Source organism: Diabrotica virgifera, chromosome 1 (genome assembly GCF_917563875.1).
Source record: "Diabrotica virgifera virgifera chromosome 1, PGI_DIABVI_V3a".
Classification (NCBI taxonomy): domain Eukaryota; kingdom Metazoa; phylum Arthropoda; class Insecta; order Coleoptera; family Chrysomelidae; genus Diabrotica; species Diabrotica virgifera.
In genome coordinates this window covers 10,291,700-10,310,524 of record NC_065443.1, presented here as the reverse complement: position 1 = coordinate 10,310,524, position 18,825 = coordinate 10,291,700, and the positions used below count along the sequence as shown (strand labels likewise).

General features: G+C 33.5%; 1 protein-coding gene across 1 annotated transcript; it reads left to right on the top strand.

The window, feature by feature from the left end:
- Nucleotides 1-996: 996 nt before the first annotated feature.
- Nucleotides 997-18,673, top strand: LOC114327446 (TNF receptor-associated factor 3). Its single transcript, XM_028276109.2, has 5 exons — nucleotides 997-1,382; nucleotides 7,529-7,835; nucleotides 12,381-13,234; nucleotides 14,835-14,987; nucleotides 16,627-18,673. Exons 1-5 carry the CDS (start codon nucleotides 1,281-1,283, stop codon nucleotides 16,819-16,821), a joined length of 1,611 nt encoding a protein of 536 aa, XP_028131910.2. The 5' UTR covers nucleotides 997-1,280; the 3' UTR covers nucleotides 16,822-18,673.
- The last annotated feature ends 152 nt before the right edge of the window (nucleotides 18,674-18,825 follow it).

Sequence of the window (18,825 nt, the reverse complement as noted above, 5' to 3'; positions counted from 1 at the left end):
TTCTAGAAAAATCGATTTGAAAGTTTTTCGTTTTTGGAATTTGAAAAAAAATTGAAAGAACTTTTCAACAAAAAACGAAGTATTTTACCAACATAAAGTAAGAGTAACTTTTAGCACTCGAATACCTCATAATTTAATAATCTAGTGTCAAAAATGCTCGAAAATTCAAGACAAAAAAGTTATGCTATAAAATAACTGTTGACCTACTCAAAACGGACGCCTATGACCAGTACTAGAAATTCGCAATTAATGAAATCGATTTATCTCTGGAAGATGAATAAATGTACCAGTTTTCGTCTTTCTAAACAGTTTTTTTTGAATTTTTTTTTTTAATTCAGAAAGCGAAAAATTTTCAAATCGTTTTTTCTAGAAAACGGTGTGTCCTACCGATTTAAAACAAGACTAACTTTTAGTACTAGAATACCTCACAATTTAATAATCCAGTGTCAGAAATGCATAAAAGTTAAAGATAAAAAAGTTATGCGATAAAATAACCGTTGCCCTACCCAAAACGGACGCCTATGATCGGTACTAGAAATTTGAAATGGATGGATTAGATTTATATCTTGAAGATAAATACGCGTACCAATTTTTGTTTTTCTAAATAGAAGCATTCTGGAGGTATTTAAGAAAAACTAATTACAAGACGCCATCTTCAAAGAGCTCTAGCTCCCTTAGGAAGCATTTTCGGACTAAGTGAATTGGGTTAAATTATCTTAAAATTATCTGAAGAATCTCCTGTCTTCGTTTGTCGGTAGAGTTTCTGGACACCCTGTATATTAAAAAACCAACTTTTGATATACAACGCATTAGATTGTATTGATCATTATATTGTATTGCATTCTTTATTTTGAATCCTTTCCACCGCTATCAAGGTACGACTATGGCAATATCGATTAAAAAAGCTACTTAATTTTAAATGTAGGTATAAGGTTTCATATAGATAAACGAAGATAATGTTACACTTGTTGTCGTACTCCCTCTATGACATCACATTGTATTTTAAATTTTAAACTGTATTGCAAAATTTATCAGATATTTCGAAAAATAATTTGGCAAGCTACGTGGAGTACCTTACAGTGCTTGGATAAATGACTAAAATAGACTAAAAGTTCGTGGATTACAAATTTAGTAGGTTTTAGCCTTTTAGCGTCAAGTAGCAAGGTCTACGTGCGCGTTTTTAATCTAATCTAGTGTTTGATGTATGAACCATCCTTGTTTTATTTTCGAACCGTGAATGTGTATCACCTTCTCTGACTGATAATAGTGAATAATGTGATATGATAACAATACCCCGAACAAATATGGAAAATAATCGTAGGGCTACACCAAAATACACCTGCTACTTTTGTAATAAAACCCTTGAAAATGAAACTGAGGTGGTAAGTACCATTATATTTATTTTTGATAAATACCTAATGTAAACATGCACCCAAAATTTCTGTGTCTATATTACCTGATGTATTTGGTTAAAAACTTGATAATCTATTAATTCCAATATCATTTTATCATTTATTTTGAGCAAATGTTATTATTCCTCTTTTTCTTCGTGTGCCTCATCCTTTAAAGATATTGGAGATCAACACATTTTACTCTGTCTGTACTAGTTCTGAAGATTCGTGTTATTGTATTTCTACTTCCACTCCTCTACTTTAAATTTTTCGTCCAGGACGTGAGTCGCCTCCCTGGGCCGTTTTTTCAAAATGAACAATAACATCGACTCATATTTTTCATTCCTTAGTACGTGAGTGATTCTTTTTGTGTTGAGGATTTCTTTTTCTTTCTTAATCTGTGTTAATGTTTTCGTGTTTGTTAAGTGCCCATGATTTTTTCCACATTCTTCGATAACACCAGATATCAAAGCTGGGAGACCTATTTTGAGTTGTGTCCATAATTGCCCAGGCTTCAACTCCATATTATAGAAGGTAGATAATACTTAGCACCTTAACCCTCGCAGGACCAACCTTTTAGTAGAAACAGTCCAGTAGAATAAATGTCCACACATAAATTAATCAAAAACTTGCTTCTTTATTTAAACTAATTTAAAAATATCACTTCTATATTATTCCTAGACGTTAATAGAACCGTTAAAAGATACGAATTTTTAATTTACCCGGAGTCTTTGGCTTCAGTGGAATTGGCATCATCGTAGAATACAGAGACATTGATTGTTTACTTCTTGCTGTGCTTACCGCATACATACCTGCATTTTGAACAAACTATTGTTCTCTTTGCCCACTTATCGGCCTTTTTTCTTTTAGATTTTGCTAATTTGACACATGAATGATATCGTCTCTTTCCATTTTGGGATGGTGTTGAAGGTATTCAAGGGGATTATTTACAGTCCACCGTCAAGTTTTTATAAAAGTATGAGGAAATGAATTAAATTATAGAAATGCAGTTTATGCTATCTAATAGGGCAGTAGTACGCCGACAACTACTAATTATTTGAGATTTTTAGGAACAAAGGCATTTAGAAAATCGGATAGGTACTTCTTAATCCTCCTTGGTTCTTCTAGGGTTAACACTCTAGTTCTAATTTTTGTTCCTAGTTTTCCATTGCATACAATTGCCTTCATCGTTTTTGAAAGTACTTCTGCCATCTCAATGCCTCGTTTCATTTCAAAGCTTCTAACCCAGTCTTCATTTAGCTCACATCCCAAATAATTGTATCTGGGTAATTTCTCTAAAGCTTTTCCTTTAATGTAGTCTTCAAACTTGTTCTTAGTGACAATCACTATTTTTAGATTATTTGTATTCATAGCCATTCCATACCTTTCGCAGGACTCCGTAGTGCGGTCAACCAAAATTTACAGCCCTTTTCTGCTGTCAGCAAGGTGTATTGTATCCTCTGCATATATGAGATTATTCACTAATAACTGTTCCGTTAATTGATATATCTTCATTTCATTGATGTCTTCTAATGCCTCTTTAAATATCTTTTCTGAGTCCATATTAAAAGTAGGAGCGATAGTAAACATCTTTGTCGGATTTTCTCCTCTATAGTAAATTTAATTGAATATTTTACCAGTATCATATTATCAATGTAGTTCTCTGTTAGCAGTCTTAAGATTTCTGTAGGAATTTCATCCAGCTCCATGGTTTTATCCTTTTTTATACGTTTTAGTGCTGTTTCAATTTCCCCTTTCGTAACTGTAGGTCTATTTCTGCCTCTTGGTTCTATTGTCTCCATTCTTTCATCGTCTTAAATCGCTCTTTTATATATTCTTCACATATATTTGTTTTCTCTGCATTTTCAATTATTATTTCGTTGTTGTGTCCAGTATATTTGGTTATTTTATTTACGTTTCTATACCTATTGTTGTTCGTTTTTATTCTTGCATTTCCTCCTTTCCGATATCAATGACTTTATTTCTTGTGTTATCCATTCTTTGCTTTTAGGAGATGTATCACTGTGTTGTTGTTGTAGTATGTTCCTCAGGATAGTCTCTAACTCCCCCCCATTTTTCTGTAGCGTTAAGTTGTCCTTGTCTTTTTACTTGATGGACTCACTTGCCCTAATTTTAAGAAATAAACAAACAATTAACAAGGTGGTGAGAGTGAGCCCGCATAAATAAATTGCATAAAATGTCTTAATATATCGATTGCACTACCTGTACTTGACATCCATAAAAATATCCATAAAACTATGTAAACTCTATAATTTTGAGAGATTACATTGTGTTAAAAAATCTAGATAAAATATAATAAATTGATAGATTCGTGTGATTATCATTTATTTTATAAATAAAACACCAAATACAAAACAGTGCTCTAAATTTTCACATAATTTAATCAGAAACACTTGATATTGTTTCGATGTCATAGTACCTTTCCCAAGGTTTTTCAGACATGAGCGTTGACTTATCATGACACAATCATTTCACCATCCAAATATATCATTTTATTTCTAGTAACTCCAATTTATTTTAAATGAACACCTCAGATATTCGTTTTTATCCTACTCAGTATATACTAAGGTTTGTCACAGTGTTTACCGTATTGCTTCACTCAACCGTTCTCTCCAGTCTTAATGTTTTGCCAGTCCCCTTCCAGTGGATTTTTTCTTTCCATTGCTTCGTCCACTTCATCTCTGAAGGATCTTCGGGTCTGCGTCTCTTCCTCTTTCCTATCGGGCTACACTCTGTTATTCTGTTTATCGACACCGTTTTTTGTCTACTCTTCTGACATATCCCTACCAGGTTAAACTCTTCTGTTCTGTGTAGTCTATTATATCTGAGTTCATTCCCGTTCTTTTCTTAATCTGTACCTATGTTGTTTCTTCTATCTCTTCTTGTTATTCTGCAGCTTCTCCTATCCGCGTCATCTTCGTCTTGTGCGATCACTATTTTATCATCAGCAAAACTTAGGATAAATAGGTATTCGTTTCTTACTGGTATGCCCATTCTGGTATTTGAATGATCACATGATAGAATGGAGGGAACTAGAGTGGTCAAAATAGGAAGAGATATATCAGAATCGCCACAGTTGTATTAATCTGACACTGAACGGCTTCTAACGAAGAAGAAGGAGAGGAATAGCTATTGCAAGTAGAAATCTTATTTGCAACTAATCATGTGTTACTCAGGGCTGCTTTATCCATTAGGCAATATAGGCAGTTGCCTAGGGCGGCAAATTATGAGAGGGCGGCAAAAATACTGTACAAAAAATATTTGTATATAAAAATTGAAATCGAATAACATTTAAGTAGATAGTACATCCATTAATAGAATATAAATGGGCATTCATTTCTAGAAAACAAATTGCATTTTCTTAACACTGTTCATTCAAAAAGACAGAAGTTGTAAATTTAGGGATTATTGGGCCGTCGGCAGCACAGCAAAGGCGGCGGGCGCACTGTTCTATAATTTTTTAAAACTAAATCCTTGTGGGTTATTCGTGGTTGAAAATTTGCCAATTTCATTGAAAAATTACGCCTTTTCGGACGGTTTTTTGAGAATACCTTAAAAATTATGCATCTCACGAAAATCTCCACTATATAAAACATTTTTGTAGCTTATGAAAAATCAAAGAGATTCGTTCCTTCATAAGTCTTCTACTGCTAACATAAAAAGAGATATGGTAGGTGAAAAGACATTTTTTTTTGTGCATGCTCAAATCGGTGTGTTCAACTTAATAACAGAGAAATGGTCGATTTTAAGGATATAATGCTATCAATATCTTTTGTAAGTACTGCCTGTAAAAGACCTTTAAAACGACCGAAATGTTAAATTTCGATTACATTCAAACTAAGCGAGAATGGTGCAACAAAAAGGATGACTAATTTATTTTAAGCTAAAAGGCGAAGTATGTATATTTTAACCCCTCATCCACCAGATTTAAATGCATCGGTTTGCTTCTACAATACCTTTTACTATAGTGTTATTTCTATGTTCAACAAGTTGGACGGGTTTAAAATGTATGGTTTTTGAAAAAAATAAGATTAAAATCTCTTTTTTATTAAACTAGAAGATTTATGAAAAATTGAATCTCTCTGATTTTTCAAAAACCACGAAAATGTTTCATGTAGTTTTTTTTTTTCGTTAGATGCACAATTTTTGTAGTATTACCAAAAACAGTCTCTGAAAAGTGTCATTTTTCAATAAAAATGGCAAATTTTTAACCACGAATAACACAAAAAGTATTGAGTTTTCAAAAAAATTTATAAAACAGTTTTTGCTTAGAATTAGGTTCTCTGGTCACTTCCGGTGTTAGTTTGTTAAAAAAAATTTCCACCCCCGAGAACGGGTGGAAACCACCACTAAGTTAAAAGCGCCATAGTACATAGGATAGACTTTGTTTCTTGAGCTATTCCCTACTTACAGTAAAAATATCAAGAAAAGTGATGCAGTAGGATGGAATTCGGAGCCAAATACCCTCACTGACTGCATTAATAGATACCTACTTTTCAATGTCTACAGTGAAGCGGTATTTCAAGAAGCGCTCTCAAATTCAATAGAAGGTATATCTATCAATGGAGAAGTTTTGAACAACTTAAGTTTTGCAGACGATACAGTAATAATAACAGGTAACAATAATGATTTACAAAACGTTATGCAACGCCTTAATGAACGCTGTCATGAGTACGGACTGAAGATGAATTTAAAGAAAACTAAATGCATGATCATAACTAAATCAGCACAAGTAAACATCCAATTAACTATTGAAGATACTGTGATTGAGAGTGTGGATAACTACAAATACTTAGGAACATGGATAACATCAAATGTAGACCAAACCAAAGAAATTAAGACACGTATTGAAATAGCACGTTCATCATTCATTAAACTTAAAAAGTTTCTTTGTTGTCGGGATATAAGGTTAGAACTACGTCTAAGGATGCTTCAATGTTACGTGTTCTCTACTCTTCTTTACGGCTTGGAAGCGTGGACGTTGAAACAAGTCCATTTGAATAAGTTACAGAAGAATCCTACGAATATCATGGATTCAAAGAATGTCGAACGTGGAAGTAACTAGAAGGATAGGAAATCAACCGGAAATAATACTAACTATCAAAAGACGAAAACTTGAGTACTTGGGACATGTGATGAGAGGGCAAAAATACTCATTATTACAACTTATTATGCAAGGCAAAATCCGAGGAAAGCGAAATATGGGAAGACGAAGAACATCCTGGCTTAAGAGCTTACAGGAATGGTTCGAATGCAGTAGTGCAGAGCTATTTAGAGCGGCAGTTAACAGGGTCCGCATTGCTATGATGATTTCCAACCTTCGATAGAAGATGGAACTTAAAGAAGAAGAACATCATTCATAATACATACATGAATGCTTTCACTTAAAGGGTCATTTGGATATCACAATAAAATCACCAATCACCAATAATTGACATATCTAAATATTTAAAAAGGAGTGGATTGAAAGATATTTTCCCTAATTTTGATATTGCTTTGCGCATTTATTTCTGCCTCCCAGTTGCCAACCAACGTGTCAGCTGGAAGGTCATTTTCGAAAATGTCAAGAATTGAAAATAGTCATGAAAATAATTTCCGATCAAATATGACGCAAGAACTTCTTAACAATTTGTCGATTTTGTCCAGAGAAAGTGACGTAACAAAGGCGATAAATTATGATGGCATTATAGATGATTTTTCCAAAGAAAAATCGACAAAGAAATCCGATGTGATCGAACTGGAATGACAATTTTTATGTATTCTTATTTAAATAAAAAAATCTGCTTGCCATTTTTTTCGCAAAAATAATACATGCTTGAAGGGCGGCTACTAGAGAATTGCCTAGGGCGTCAATTGACCTAAACGCGGCCCTGGTGTTACTCTCGCAGATATATAATACTGTCGTTTTTTTTCTTGTATTTGAGGTGGGAAAATTGTTTCAAAAATTACTTTTTAATAAAATTTTCTCAACAAAGTTGTATAGAATGTCAAATTTCTATATTTACGCCTTATACACCTTTCAAAGAGTCAATAACCCATCGTTTTAAATTATTCTGCACATATATTAAACAAATTACATATCTTATCGCCTTTAAATAAATTTGTTTATTCCGCAGGGTCATACATCGGTGTGCGGTAACGTTTTGGTTCCATGCCCCAACAACTGCGGTGCTTACATTCAAAGAATGGCGTTGAAGAAGCACAACGTCGAGTGCATAAACAAGACAAATCATACCTTTCCTAAGCAGCAAAAAGTTATGCGACAGCAGGTTCCAACGCAGCAAGTACCGACACAGCAGATACACCTACAGCCGGTTCCCGTACAGCCTAATCCAATACAGCAAACCACTTATCAGCCAGTACCGAATTATATGGTGCACACAGATGCTAGAAATATGATAGCTACAAAAACGCTACCTAAAAGTGAGTATCTACTTTAGTAACGTTATGATCTATTTTTTATACATTTGTATAGTAGGACATTGAATTTTTTTTATTAAAAGATATATCGAAGAGTACTATTGTTATTAGAAATATGTTTAAGTGGAAACAAAATACAGAACCACACATTCATATATAATAATCGTAGATAACTGATTCCATAATTTACTTTTGAATCAGATTTCTGGAATTTCTTCTGCTTTCCACGCTTCTGTTATTAGTTTATAAAATCTATCTATCAGTGTGTGTCCTCCAATTTTGAGAATTTCAGCTGGAATCTTGTCAATCCCTGGAACTTTATTACTCTTCAGTATTTTAACAGCATCCATTATTTCCTGTCTTATTGGTGGGTATGTTATTTCATTATTCTGGTTCTGATCTTTGGTTATCTAGATAGATATCTATCTAGATATCCTTTAGAGGATATCTAGATATCCTCTACTCCCTGAGCTGTATTTGTTTGTACTTGTTGTTCTTCACTATTTCTAAAAGAATAGTGAAGGACACTAGTTCGTTAGTTAATAAACCACTAGACGTGGTTTATATCCCTCTCTAGGTTATTTCAGGATTTCAGTGGGGTTGTTTCAGGATCCTTTAGTGTCACCCTGATTGAAATCTTTCTCAGTAGTTGGTCGTATTCTAACCTGTTCTTCTTCTTTTTGCATATTTTGGTATACCTTACTTTGTTCTACTTTATAATTTTTGGAGTCTTTCTCGTTTTCTTCTTGGAGTATACTGCACGTATAGTTCATTTCTTTTGTCCATTGCTTGTTTACATTCTCCATCAAACCAAAGCTCTTTTCTTTGATGTTTTTAATTCCTATTACTCTTTTAGCCGTTTCCCCTCTGATCCTCTTGGTAATATTCCATTCTTCTTGTGTTGTTTCCTCCCCCTGTTCTGCGAGTTGTCTATTCACTTCCTCTTGCAATAGCTTTTCTATTTCTGGATTTTTTAGGTTGTTCAGGTTTAATTTTTTGATATTTGTTCTTATTCTATCTATTTATAAGGCATCTCAATTTTATTTGTAATAGGAAGAGTTCCACGCCGCATAGTGCTCCCCTCCCAGCTCTCGTATCTATTATGCTTGTTGCCGCTCTTCTGTCTATTAACATATAATTTATCTGGTTGGTAGTTCGACCATTCGGGGAGAAAGCCATCTGGCCTTATAGATATCTTGTTTAGGGAAAAAGGTTAAGCTTGTACTAATTCCCTTGCTATTAGCGATGTCTATTAGTAGGCTTCCATTTTCATTAGTGGTATCATGGAGGCTATGTTTACCAATTGTTCCCATGTATTCGGTTTCTCTTCCACACTTAGCATTCATGCACTTGAATATTTTTACGTCGTTTTTTGGAGACTGATTGTATACGGTGTCTAGATGTTGATAAACTTCTTTCATCGTTCCCCAATAGACGTCAGTCTAACCATACTACTGTGTAAATATTTGAATATTTACACCAACCTCTCGGTTGAATTGTCCGGTAATTCTATAAAACTACGAAGATTTCAAAAATTACATTTTTTGAGACGTCATATCATTTGAATTAAATTTTTGAGATTTTTTTTGAATGAAACATCATTCAGTAAGATTCTTGAAAGGTAAGTTGTGCAAAATTGACAGTTTTATAAGAAAAATTGTATTAGTTACACGTTTTTAAATAATTTTTAAACAAAATTCATGTAAGGCTCACTTTCCGCCCACACCGTACTTATGACCATACATTTTATTTCTTTCTATTATAACCGTGAGATAGCTTAATTATTCTTCTTTCATGTTCAATTTGTAAAATTTCATTTGATCCATTAGTTAAAGAATTACATTAAAATAACTCAACCATGAACTTCGCCGTACGCTAGTTTACAGTGCGCCAATGTTTGTGAGAAGGGTGACTTTGACGTTATAAATAAAAAATTAAGAAGATACAGATTTAATTTTAGAAAATTCTTTATATAAGTTTTTTTTTGTAAAATTTGCTGAATTTTTCAAGTCAAGTCAGTTTTTTTCTAAAATTTATATTTTCGGAGTTATTTAAAAAAACATCTAATTTCGTAGTTCATTTGTTTAATAAAAAATGAAGCACCCACTTCTCGAGTAGAACTTTTTGATATGTTGTTTATTAAACATTTCTTAATGAAATTACAAAAAGTCCTATCTTGTTTTATTTGATTTTTTCCGAAGTGAAAATCTATATGCAATCTAAGTATAAAAGTCACTGCGAAGCAAGTGTGATTCGCATTACCTGTAAGTAAAATAAGCGTGAATCGTATATGATTCGCGCGGCGTTCAACGTATGTTCTGACATTCGTCGAATTTATCTTGAATTCCATATTTCGTTGCCTAGTCGTCTTCGGTCAATCTACATATACTACTATAACTGTAGTCATGTTTCAGGGATGGGTAATTGGCCAATAGCCCAACCCTCTTTTCGGAGAACTACTAATTTCTTTCTTCTTCATAAGCCCTGACCCTACCTTCCACTGGGGTTGGTTAAACCCAATCTCCGGTAAGTTTGTTAGATTTACTGGGGTTCAGGGTTCACCCGTGTGATTAATCCACACTTCTTATAGGTGAAGATAGAAATTGAGTAGGAATGGCCTGAGGCGTTATAAGGAAGCAACACCTTGTATTGCGCATCACTACTCCTTTGAACACGGGCTTTAGGCGTCTGGTGTTAATTGTATATTTATTTTATGGCTTGTGGTCCGAATATGCATTTATACGTTTTTCTCTATGGTGGTGTTTCCATTTCATGAATTGAAATCAGTCATTACGAATACATTGTGCAGATTCTTAATGTTGTCTAGTTTGTCCTGTAGCTTGTCAAAGAATCGTCCTCTTTCTTGCATTGTTTTGCTCATATCAGGTGCATCTTCTTCTTTAAGTGAGATCTCCGCGACGGAGGCCGGCAATCATCCTAGCTATTCGGACTTTAGAGACGGCTGCTCTGAAAAGTTCATTTGATGTACCTACATCCTACATCCGTACTATTCTCTCAGGTTGCGCAGCCACGATATCTGCGTCTCCCTGTGCTTCTTTTTCTTTGAATCTACCACTGCATATAATGAGTTGAAGCAAGTTGTATCTCTCTCCACATGTAGTATGTTCGATATTCCAATTTTCTGGTTTTGAGTGTTATTAAGATTTCCATTTCTTTATTCATCTTTTTCAAAACCTCTTTGCTTGTGACGTGTTCTGCCCATGATATTTTCAGAATTCTTCGATACAACCACAACTCTACTGACTCCTGTTTTTTCATTGATACCGCATTCACTCAAGAGTCAGGTGCATAGCAGTGGCGGCTCGTATAACTTTAGGAAGGTAGTGCCAGAATCCGGGCAGCTGCCTAAATTTTTTGTGGCGGTTTTACGATATGGTCAAAAAGGATATAAAATATAAATAGAGTATCACGATAAGCTGAATTTAATTGGGTTTTTATATTTAACTTACCAAGCATTGAAAAGCTAAAAACGTTATTCATGTGCACTTTAGATTTTTCATGGGATTTCAATTTCTCCCATATATGTACAAGATCATCGGTGCCTTTGTTTGACCAAGTCTCGTCACCTCCAAACAAAACGCATACAAAACAGAAGAGTTTATTAGTTTGTTCGCAACCACACAACCAGCTATTTTTATCATAAATAATTTTATTAAACTTACGACAGCGAAGTTTTTGTCCATTTCCACTTTGTTTTTCAATTTTTAAATCGGGTAAAGGCCGACCGAGTTCTTTAATTTGTAGTTTTATTTCTAACGAAAAACCACCAAAAGAGTTTTTTAATATACTAATTTGATTCATTGTCAATAAATAAATTAAACGTAGAGAATAATCAAAATATTATTTTTATACCTACGACACCCACGATCACAACGCACTAACTAATAATTACAAATTAAAAAATATAGTAGAGTATAAACACAAATATACAATACAGTAGTAGACAATAAACACAATAGCGTCAAGCGAACGCGTAAAGAAACTAGAAATATGTAGATCTAAAACATTGTATCTTAAGATCCACTAACTTCCTTTTCGAGATTTCGAGCCTGGCACGGAGACTCCAATTTAAACGTATGTTAAAAGTGCAATACCGCTCTCTCTCTGTCACTTACACAGGATGCTCATACAATCTTTCTCTTTTCTCACGAGCCACTATGCCGTTCGGCACTGGGATTTTTATGATTTTCATCCTTTATCCGGTCAGCTGTGGGTGGCCAGAGTCGGTAGATTTGCATTGCGCTACACAGTTGCCAGATTTGATATAATTTATAAAAATAAAGAGAAATATTCACAAAAAAAATAAACAGGCATTAAAATGTTTTTAAGATAAAAAATATGTTTCTGCATAGTTAGCAAGGTAGTGCCATGGCTCTATGGCACTACCTCACGGGCCGCCACTGGTGCATAGATGCTTTGATGTTTATAAAATGGATCTTTCCATTTAAATGTAGCATTTTACTAAATTTGCGTTGCAAGCTAAATAAAAAAATCTGTATTATAATATATATTTTCTTAATTTTTTAGATACAAATGATGTAAAAAATGACAACAAGGAAGAACTTTACAAGCTCTCTAGAAAACTCGCCGATCTCGAAAGCCGCTTTCACTTCCAACAAAAAAATCAAAATCAAACGTCTGTTTCGCTACAAAACTTCGAAAACTTAAAAACTGCTCAGCTACAGCTCAACTTAGATATAGAAAAGCTGAAATACCAAACTCAAATTGCCTACGATTGGAGAACGAAGACTGACACGATCATTAGTACCTTACGGCTCAATATATCAAACGTAGAGAACTACAAAAGAGAAATCGATTCGAATTTGATGAGTCTACAGAACAGAATTATGCTTATGGAGAAGCTGCAGGACCAAATTAGTTACCTTAAGGATAGTTTTCTACGGGAACAAGCTTATAATAGACAGGTGGATATGGATTTCAATGAAAAACTCGAAGAAGTAAAGAAGTTGTTGGCTCAAGAGAACGCGAAGAGTGCCGCTATACTAGGAGACCTTAAGGATAGTGTGGATGGTTTAAGACAAGACATGGAAGGGGCCAAAGCTAGATTAGAGGACCAAGGGATTCAATTTACAAATATTATCTACGATTTAAAAGGGGTCGGTCTAATGGCTGCTGAAGGTCACAAGAAAATGGAGAAGTTAGAAGAAGATTTTAGCGAGTTAAAAAAGCAAATGACCCAGATGAAATTGGATATGGAGATTTTAGAGAGTTTAAGTGGTTCTAGCGATTTTAGACCGAAGCCTGGGAGGTTGTTGTGGAAAATTACGGAAGTTGATACTAAGATGGTGCAAGCGAAACAGTCTAATAGTGTTATCAAGAGTCCTATATTCTTTACTCATGAATATGGCTATCGTGTTCGAGTGAGTATTTCTTTTACTCTTCATTTTCCTACTCACGTAATATTTTTCCTGTATCGGGACATGTGAACAGAGAATGGTTATATTTCTATACTTTCTCTTGAACGATAATTTGCATAAACTGATCTCTACTCTTAAAGAATACATATACAGAGAGAGTCTGTAAAGTGGAATAAATTCAATATCTCAAATACTAATTGTTTTTTTGGAAAATGCTCAGACCCGTCGATTAGTATTTCAAATTGTCCTTTTTGACATTCAATAATAATGTATACAGGGTGTCCCAATTTAGAGATATGACGTCATCGTCGATTTTCTTAAATGGCAACACTGTCATTTTGATAGCTAATTTGATAGGGTTTGTAAAGTTATACGTAACTGCAAAATATCAAATTTTTATTCTCTACCATTTACAAGATAATAGAAAATAACAAAGTTATATCTGTAATTTGGAATATATTCAATAATTAAAATACTAACTGTTTTTTTGAAAAATGCTCAGACCCGTCGATTAGTATATCAAATTGTCCTTTTTGACATATAATAATAATGTATACAGGGTGTCCCAATTTAGAGATATGACGTCATCGTTGATTTTCTTAAATGGCAACACTGTCATTTTGATAGCTATTTTGATAGGGTGTGTAAAGTTATACACAACTGCAAAATTTCAAATTTGTATTCTCTACCATTTAGATGATAATAAAAAATAACAAAGTTATGAAAAAGAAGTAATCAACTAATAATTGAATTTAATTATTTCAATAAATTAAGCAAAAACTCATAATGTTGCCCTCAATTATTGTCAAATTGTCAATGGGCAACGTTATGAGCATTTGCTTAATTGAAATAAATAAATTCAATTATTATTTGATTACTTCTTGTTCTTCATAACTTTGTTATTTTTTATTATCTTGTAAATGGTAGGGAATAAAATTTTGAAATTTTTCAGATGTGTATAACTTTACACACGCTATCAAAATAGCTATCAAAATGATAGTGTTGCCATTTAAGAAAATCAACGATGACGTCAAATCTCTAAATTGGGACACCCTGTATACATTATTATTATATGTCAAAAATGACAATTTGATATACTAATCGACGGGTCTGAGCATTTTTCAAAAAAACAGTTAGTATTTTAATTATTGAATATATTCCAAATTACAGATATAACTTTGTTATTTTCTATTATCTTGTAAATGGTAGAGAATAAAAATTTGATATTTTGCAGTTATGTATAACTTTACAAACCCTATCAAATTAGCTATCAAAATGACAGTGTTGCCATTTAAGAAAATCGACGATGACGTCATATCTCTAAATTGGGACACCCTGTATACATTTTTATTGAATGTCAAAAAGGACAATTTGAAATACTAATCGACGGGTCTGAGCATTTTCCAAAAAAACAATTAATATTTGAGATATTGAATTTATTCCACTTTACAGACTCTCTCTGTATAAGTATTCCGCTTTTCTGAAATTACCTGCATCTTTGCAACCTTTGGATTTGTTTGATGTAAGGATACTATGTCTTATGAAAAATAAGGCATATTAGTATTTACATTGAGTTGTATTCTATTTTCTTTTACATTTTCAGATATTAATGTATATGAATGGACTAAAAAAGTGGAAAGATAGATATGCGCTGTTATGCGTACATGTCCTAAAGGGCGAATATGATATGGTTTTAAATTGGCCTTGTCAAATTGAAGGATATGTAACGTTAAGGCCAATAAGTGACGCAGCCACAGTAAGTATAATATTAATCCATTCGTTAAGCATTACAATCTCTAGGAATTATAGCTAACCCCATGGCGTTGAAAATCGTATTCTTGGCTAAGGTGGATTACTCCTCTGTCATTTATAGCTTGCTGTGTCTTTGCTGCTATCATGACTCTTTTCCATTTCTTCATGTCCTCGCAATGAACTTTCCAGTCTTTCACATTCATTGCTCTTATGTCTTCTTCTACATCATCCAGTCATCTTCTTCTAGGTCTTCCTCTACACCTGGGCCATAGTGGTGTCCAGTTAGTTATTCTTCTCAACATATCTGATTGTGGGCGTCTATGTATATCTCCTATCTAATTTAAATGAAGGGATTTTATTTATCTAATGTAGAACAAAATCATTTTAATAAAAGCTTATATTTATCTTTAACTGTCATATACTTCTCTGTCATTTTCTTCTAGGCAAGTTTCATGTATACTATTGGTAATAATTCTGATAGTTAGACCCACGCTGTGTGGAATACCTTTCTCGCAGTCGTTTGCAATTTATTTCACTGTCTTAAGATGGGACGGTCTTGTGTTTAGCATGCTCTTGGGCCTGGGCCATCATAATAATGTTCAGTTAGTAATCCTTCCTAACTTAACTGTATGTATGTATGTACGTGGTAGTCTCAGTACATATCCAATCTATTTTGTAAACAAAATGTGTTTTACCCCTTTAATTTTTCTTCATTTTCGGTATATGTTTTCATTCTTCTTTCCTTGTTACATTAGGCCATAGTATTGATTTCATTATTTTTCTTCTGAATTTCATAAAGCTCACTTATTCTCTTTTGTTAAGTGTTGTTGTTTCCATATATTCCATATGCAACAAGTCTTAGTCCTTCGTTTATTTTCCCTTTTTTGGTTTTCAGCTAGTTAAAGCTTCAAATTTATACTTCTGTGCAATCTAATGTAAGTATCGTCTTTCCCATCGTTATGTACTTTATTTTACGTTGGTTTATCTCTAGTTCTATTTTTATTGCTTCTTTATCAGCTTTTTAAAATTTTCTGATATGTAGGTATCCTCTTAATGTTTGTTATGATGTTATCAGTAGTAATTGCACAAGAGCTCTAAAATTCTATATTAATTTTAGAGATCGAGTGCAATTTGTTGCAATTATTTCATGAATAAAACTGTTCAAAACCAAAATTTTATTGTACCTAATTTATTTATGTAAGTACAAATTAGTACAATTAAACACACAGTAGTTATAAATATTTTACGGTTGAAAGTCATCACTTTTATAATTTTTAAAACATTAATTGTCATTAATGTCACTGAATGTATTTTTTCATAGCAACGAAGGGCATCTGACGTAATATACTTGACGACGGGAAATTATCAAAAATTATCAGTCTAATTTAGATTTCTGTAGCTTTCTATTGGTCAGAATCTCCTATGAATGAAATAATCAGCATATGATCTTCCTTGACGCTGATTTGTGATAACGTTTTTGTAACAAAGTTCATACTTACTTCTATAATCAGGTTGTATAATGCCAGGCACATCGAGTCTCCTAGTTTTTTTTTTCGTCACCTCCGAAAATGAAGATTTTCCAAATTGTTACCCTATTTAATAAGTACGATATTATCAAAATATATTTGAATAATCTTTTTCAGGCAAAACCCTTCACGAAACTCATAACAGCCAAAAGACAAGAAGGCAACGAGGAATGTGAAGAACCTCAAGAATCTTCGTCGTGTTACATCTTCATTCCTCATACAACATTGTTTAAGAATAATTACCTTAAGGACGACACAATTTTCATCGATATTAAAATTAAGGAAACCAAAAAATTGGAGACTAGTTTATAGGATAGGCTTATTTAAATAATGCGGAGTATGTACCTGATGTATATTTAGTATTTGGCTTAGAACTTTACCTACATTATTCTAAAACACATCAATTGACTCGTGTAGTTATAACAATATTATAATGAGAAAGACAGCAATGTAACAGAAATTGCAGAATTATTACTCTTTCAAAAAATGTCCAGTTTGCTAGTCCACTCTGCTTCTCTGCTTCCAATATTCTGCTTCCAGCATGACAGCTCTGAAGCATTTATATTTATATGAATAACTACTATATACAGAATTAAAATTACTTTTAATTTGGGCATAATATTTACTTCTTACTAAAGAGGAGAAAAGGAAGTTAACATTTTGAACGTGCTGGAACAAGACGAATGAAAGTATTTCTGAGTACCAAACCATTGTAGGCAATCATCATTGCTACTTTTACCTTATTGACAAGAGCGGGGAGAATATCTGTACTTTTGTATAAATATTTTCTTGAAGCCATGACCTCAAATTTTTATCCAGCAGATGCTTCTGTAAGGTTTGGTTCAATATGAGTGGGTCGATCTAAAAGGTCCATTGTGGTTCAACTCTAGGTTAAAGTTATCCCCTCAACCCAGCATTGTAGGACTTGCTTCAACCTCTACGAAGTTGTAGGACTTGATTTAATAATGCTTAAGTGTATTGAGTCTTGAAGTCTGTGAAGTTGCACTGTCCGATTTTGTTCATGAGCCACCTTAGGCCTTAGGTGACAGTGTCCTGTGAGGAAACATACGATAATTCGCAGATCATTCCTATTCATGTATAGTAGATCCTTGGATCTCTTCTTCTAAGCTTAATGAATGCCTTTGAATGTTTGAGACCCATTTGCTCGTACCAGTGATTACGGTTAATCTGTTCCTCACACTCCGATATTGTTCTTTTGGTTATGCTTTTTGGTAGGCATACACGAACGACAGGTTCTCGGCCTAAGAATGTGTATTCTGTCCCTCTCCTGGCAAGTAGGTCCGCCTCTTCGTTTCCTTCAATACTTTTCCAAACAGAAGGATAGTCGCTATCTCTTGGGCCAATGGTATAGAAAATAGGTAACAGGGCCAGTGCTACGTTTAAACCGCCTAACTATTATTACCGCTAGTTTTGCCAAAGGTAGTTGTTTTATTCAGGGTGAGTCTATCTGGGGCCTGTAGATATTTAAAAATATTCCTTCATCTTAATTTCGTCTTGGCACCCGTATGATTTATAATTATTAAAAATCACGTGGGTAGTAACCAGAGAAGTAGTAACCAGAGAAGTTCCACCTGTTGTCAATATAGTGGTGTGAGAACGATATTTATTGTCGTTTTCTGTACTACTTGATTGAGAACTTATTGTGTTTCTTGGTAGATGTCTCTACGATATCCGTAGCATTTCTTTCTTTGCAATCCGGAAGGGCCCAAAGCGAAGTACCTGGTTGAATTGGAGAGAAGAGGATATGGGACTACTGATGAGGGGAAAAAATCCCCGAAACCGGTATAGACTCTTCCTGCACTCTCCTATTTAACTAGAGTATATTGCTGCTGCATTTTCGGATTGCAAAGAAATTGAAAATGTTTATACATTTTTAAAAATATGTAGTCTATCTAGCTTAAGCTATCCAGTCCGCATTATTAGGTATTTCCCGGATATTTTATTATTGTTTTAAATATTTATTGTTGATAGATACGAAATGGTTATTGTTATTTAATTTAATTATATAAATAGGAAGAAATGTATTATATGTAAAATATCTGTTAATTTAACTAGGATACTATGTTTATTTGCAGCATTTTTTATGGTGATATATCTTGAAATTTGTATTGTACTTAATAAAAAAGAACGATGAGAAGACGAATTACCTTCTGATATTTATACTTAGCTACCACATTTTTTTAGCTATACTGGACCAAAAATGGTTGGTCTTACATATAGGGTGTTTAATTAAACATTGTCTATCATAATTATCAATGGTGCTACAGACCTATAAAAGAGCCTCGACCTTCCCAA

Excerpts from the sequence above, each read along its gene's own strand:
- LOC114327446 (XM_028276109.2), top strand. The coding sequence starts at position 1,281 with ATGATAACAATACCCCGAACAAATATGGAAAATAATCGTAGGGCTACA. Across the intron at positions 7,836-12,380 it reads TACAAAAACGCTACCTAAAA|ATACAAATGATGTAAAAAAT; the intron begins GTGAGTATCTAC and ends TTAATTTTTTAG. Across the intron at positions 13,235-14,834 it reads AATATGGCTATCGTGTTCGA|ATATTAATGTATATGAATGG; the intron begins GTGAGTATTTCT and ends TTACATTTTCAG.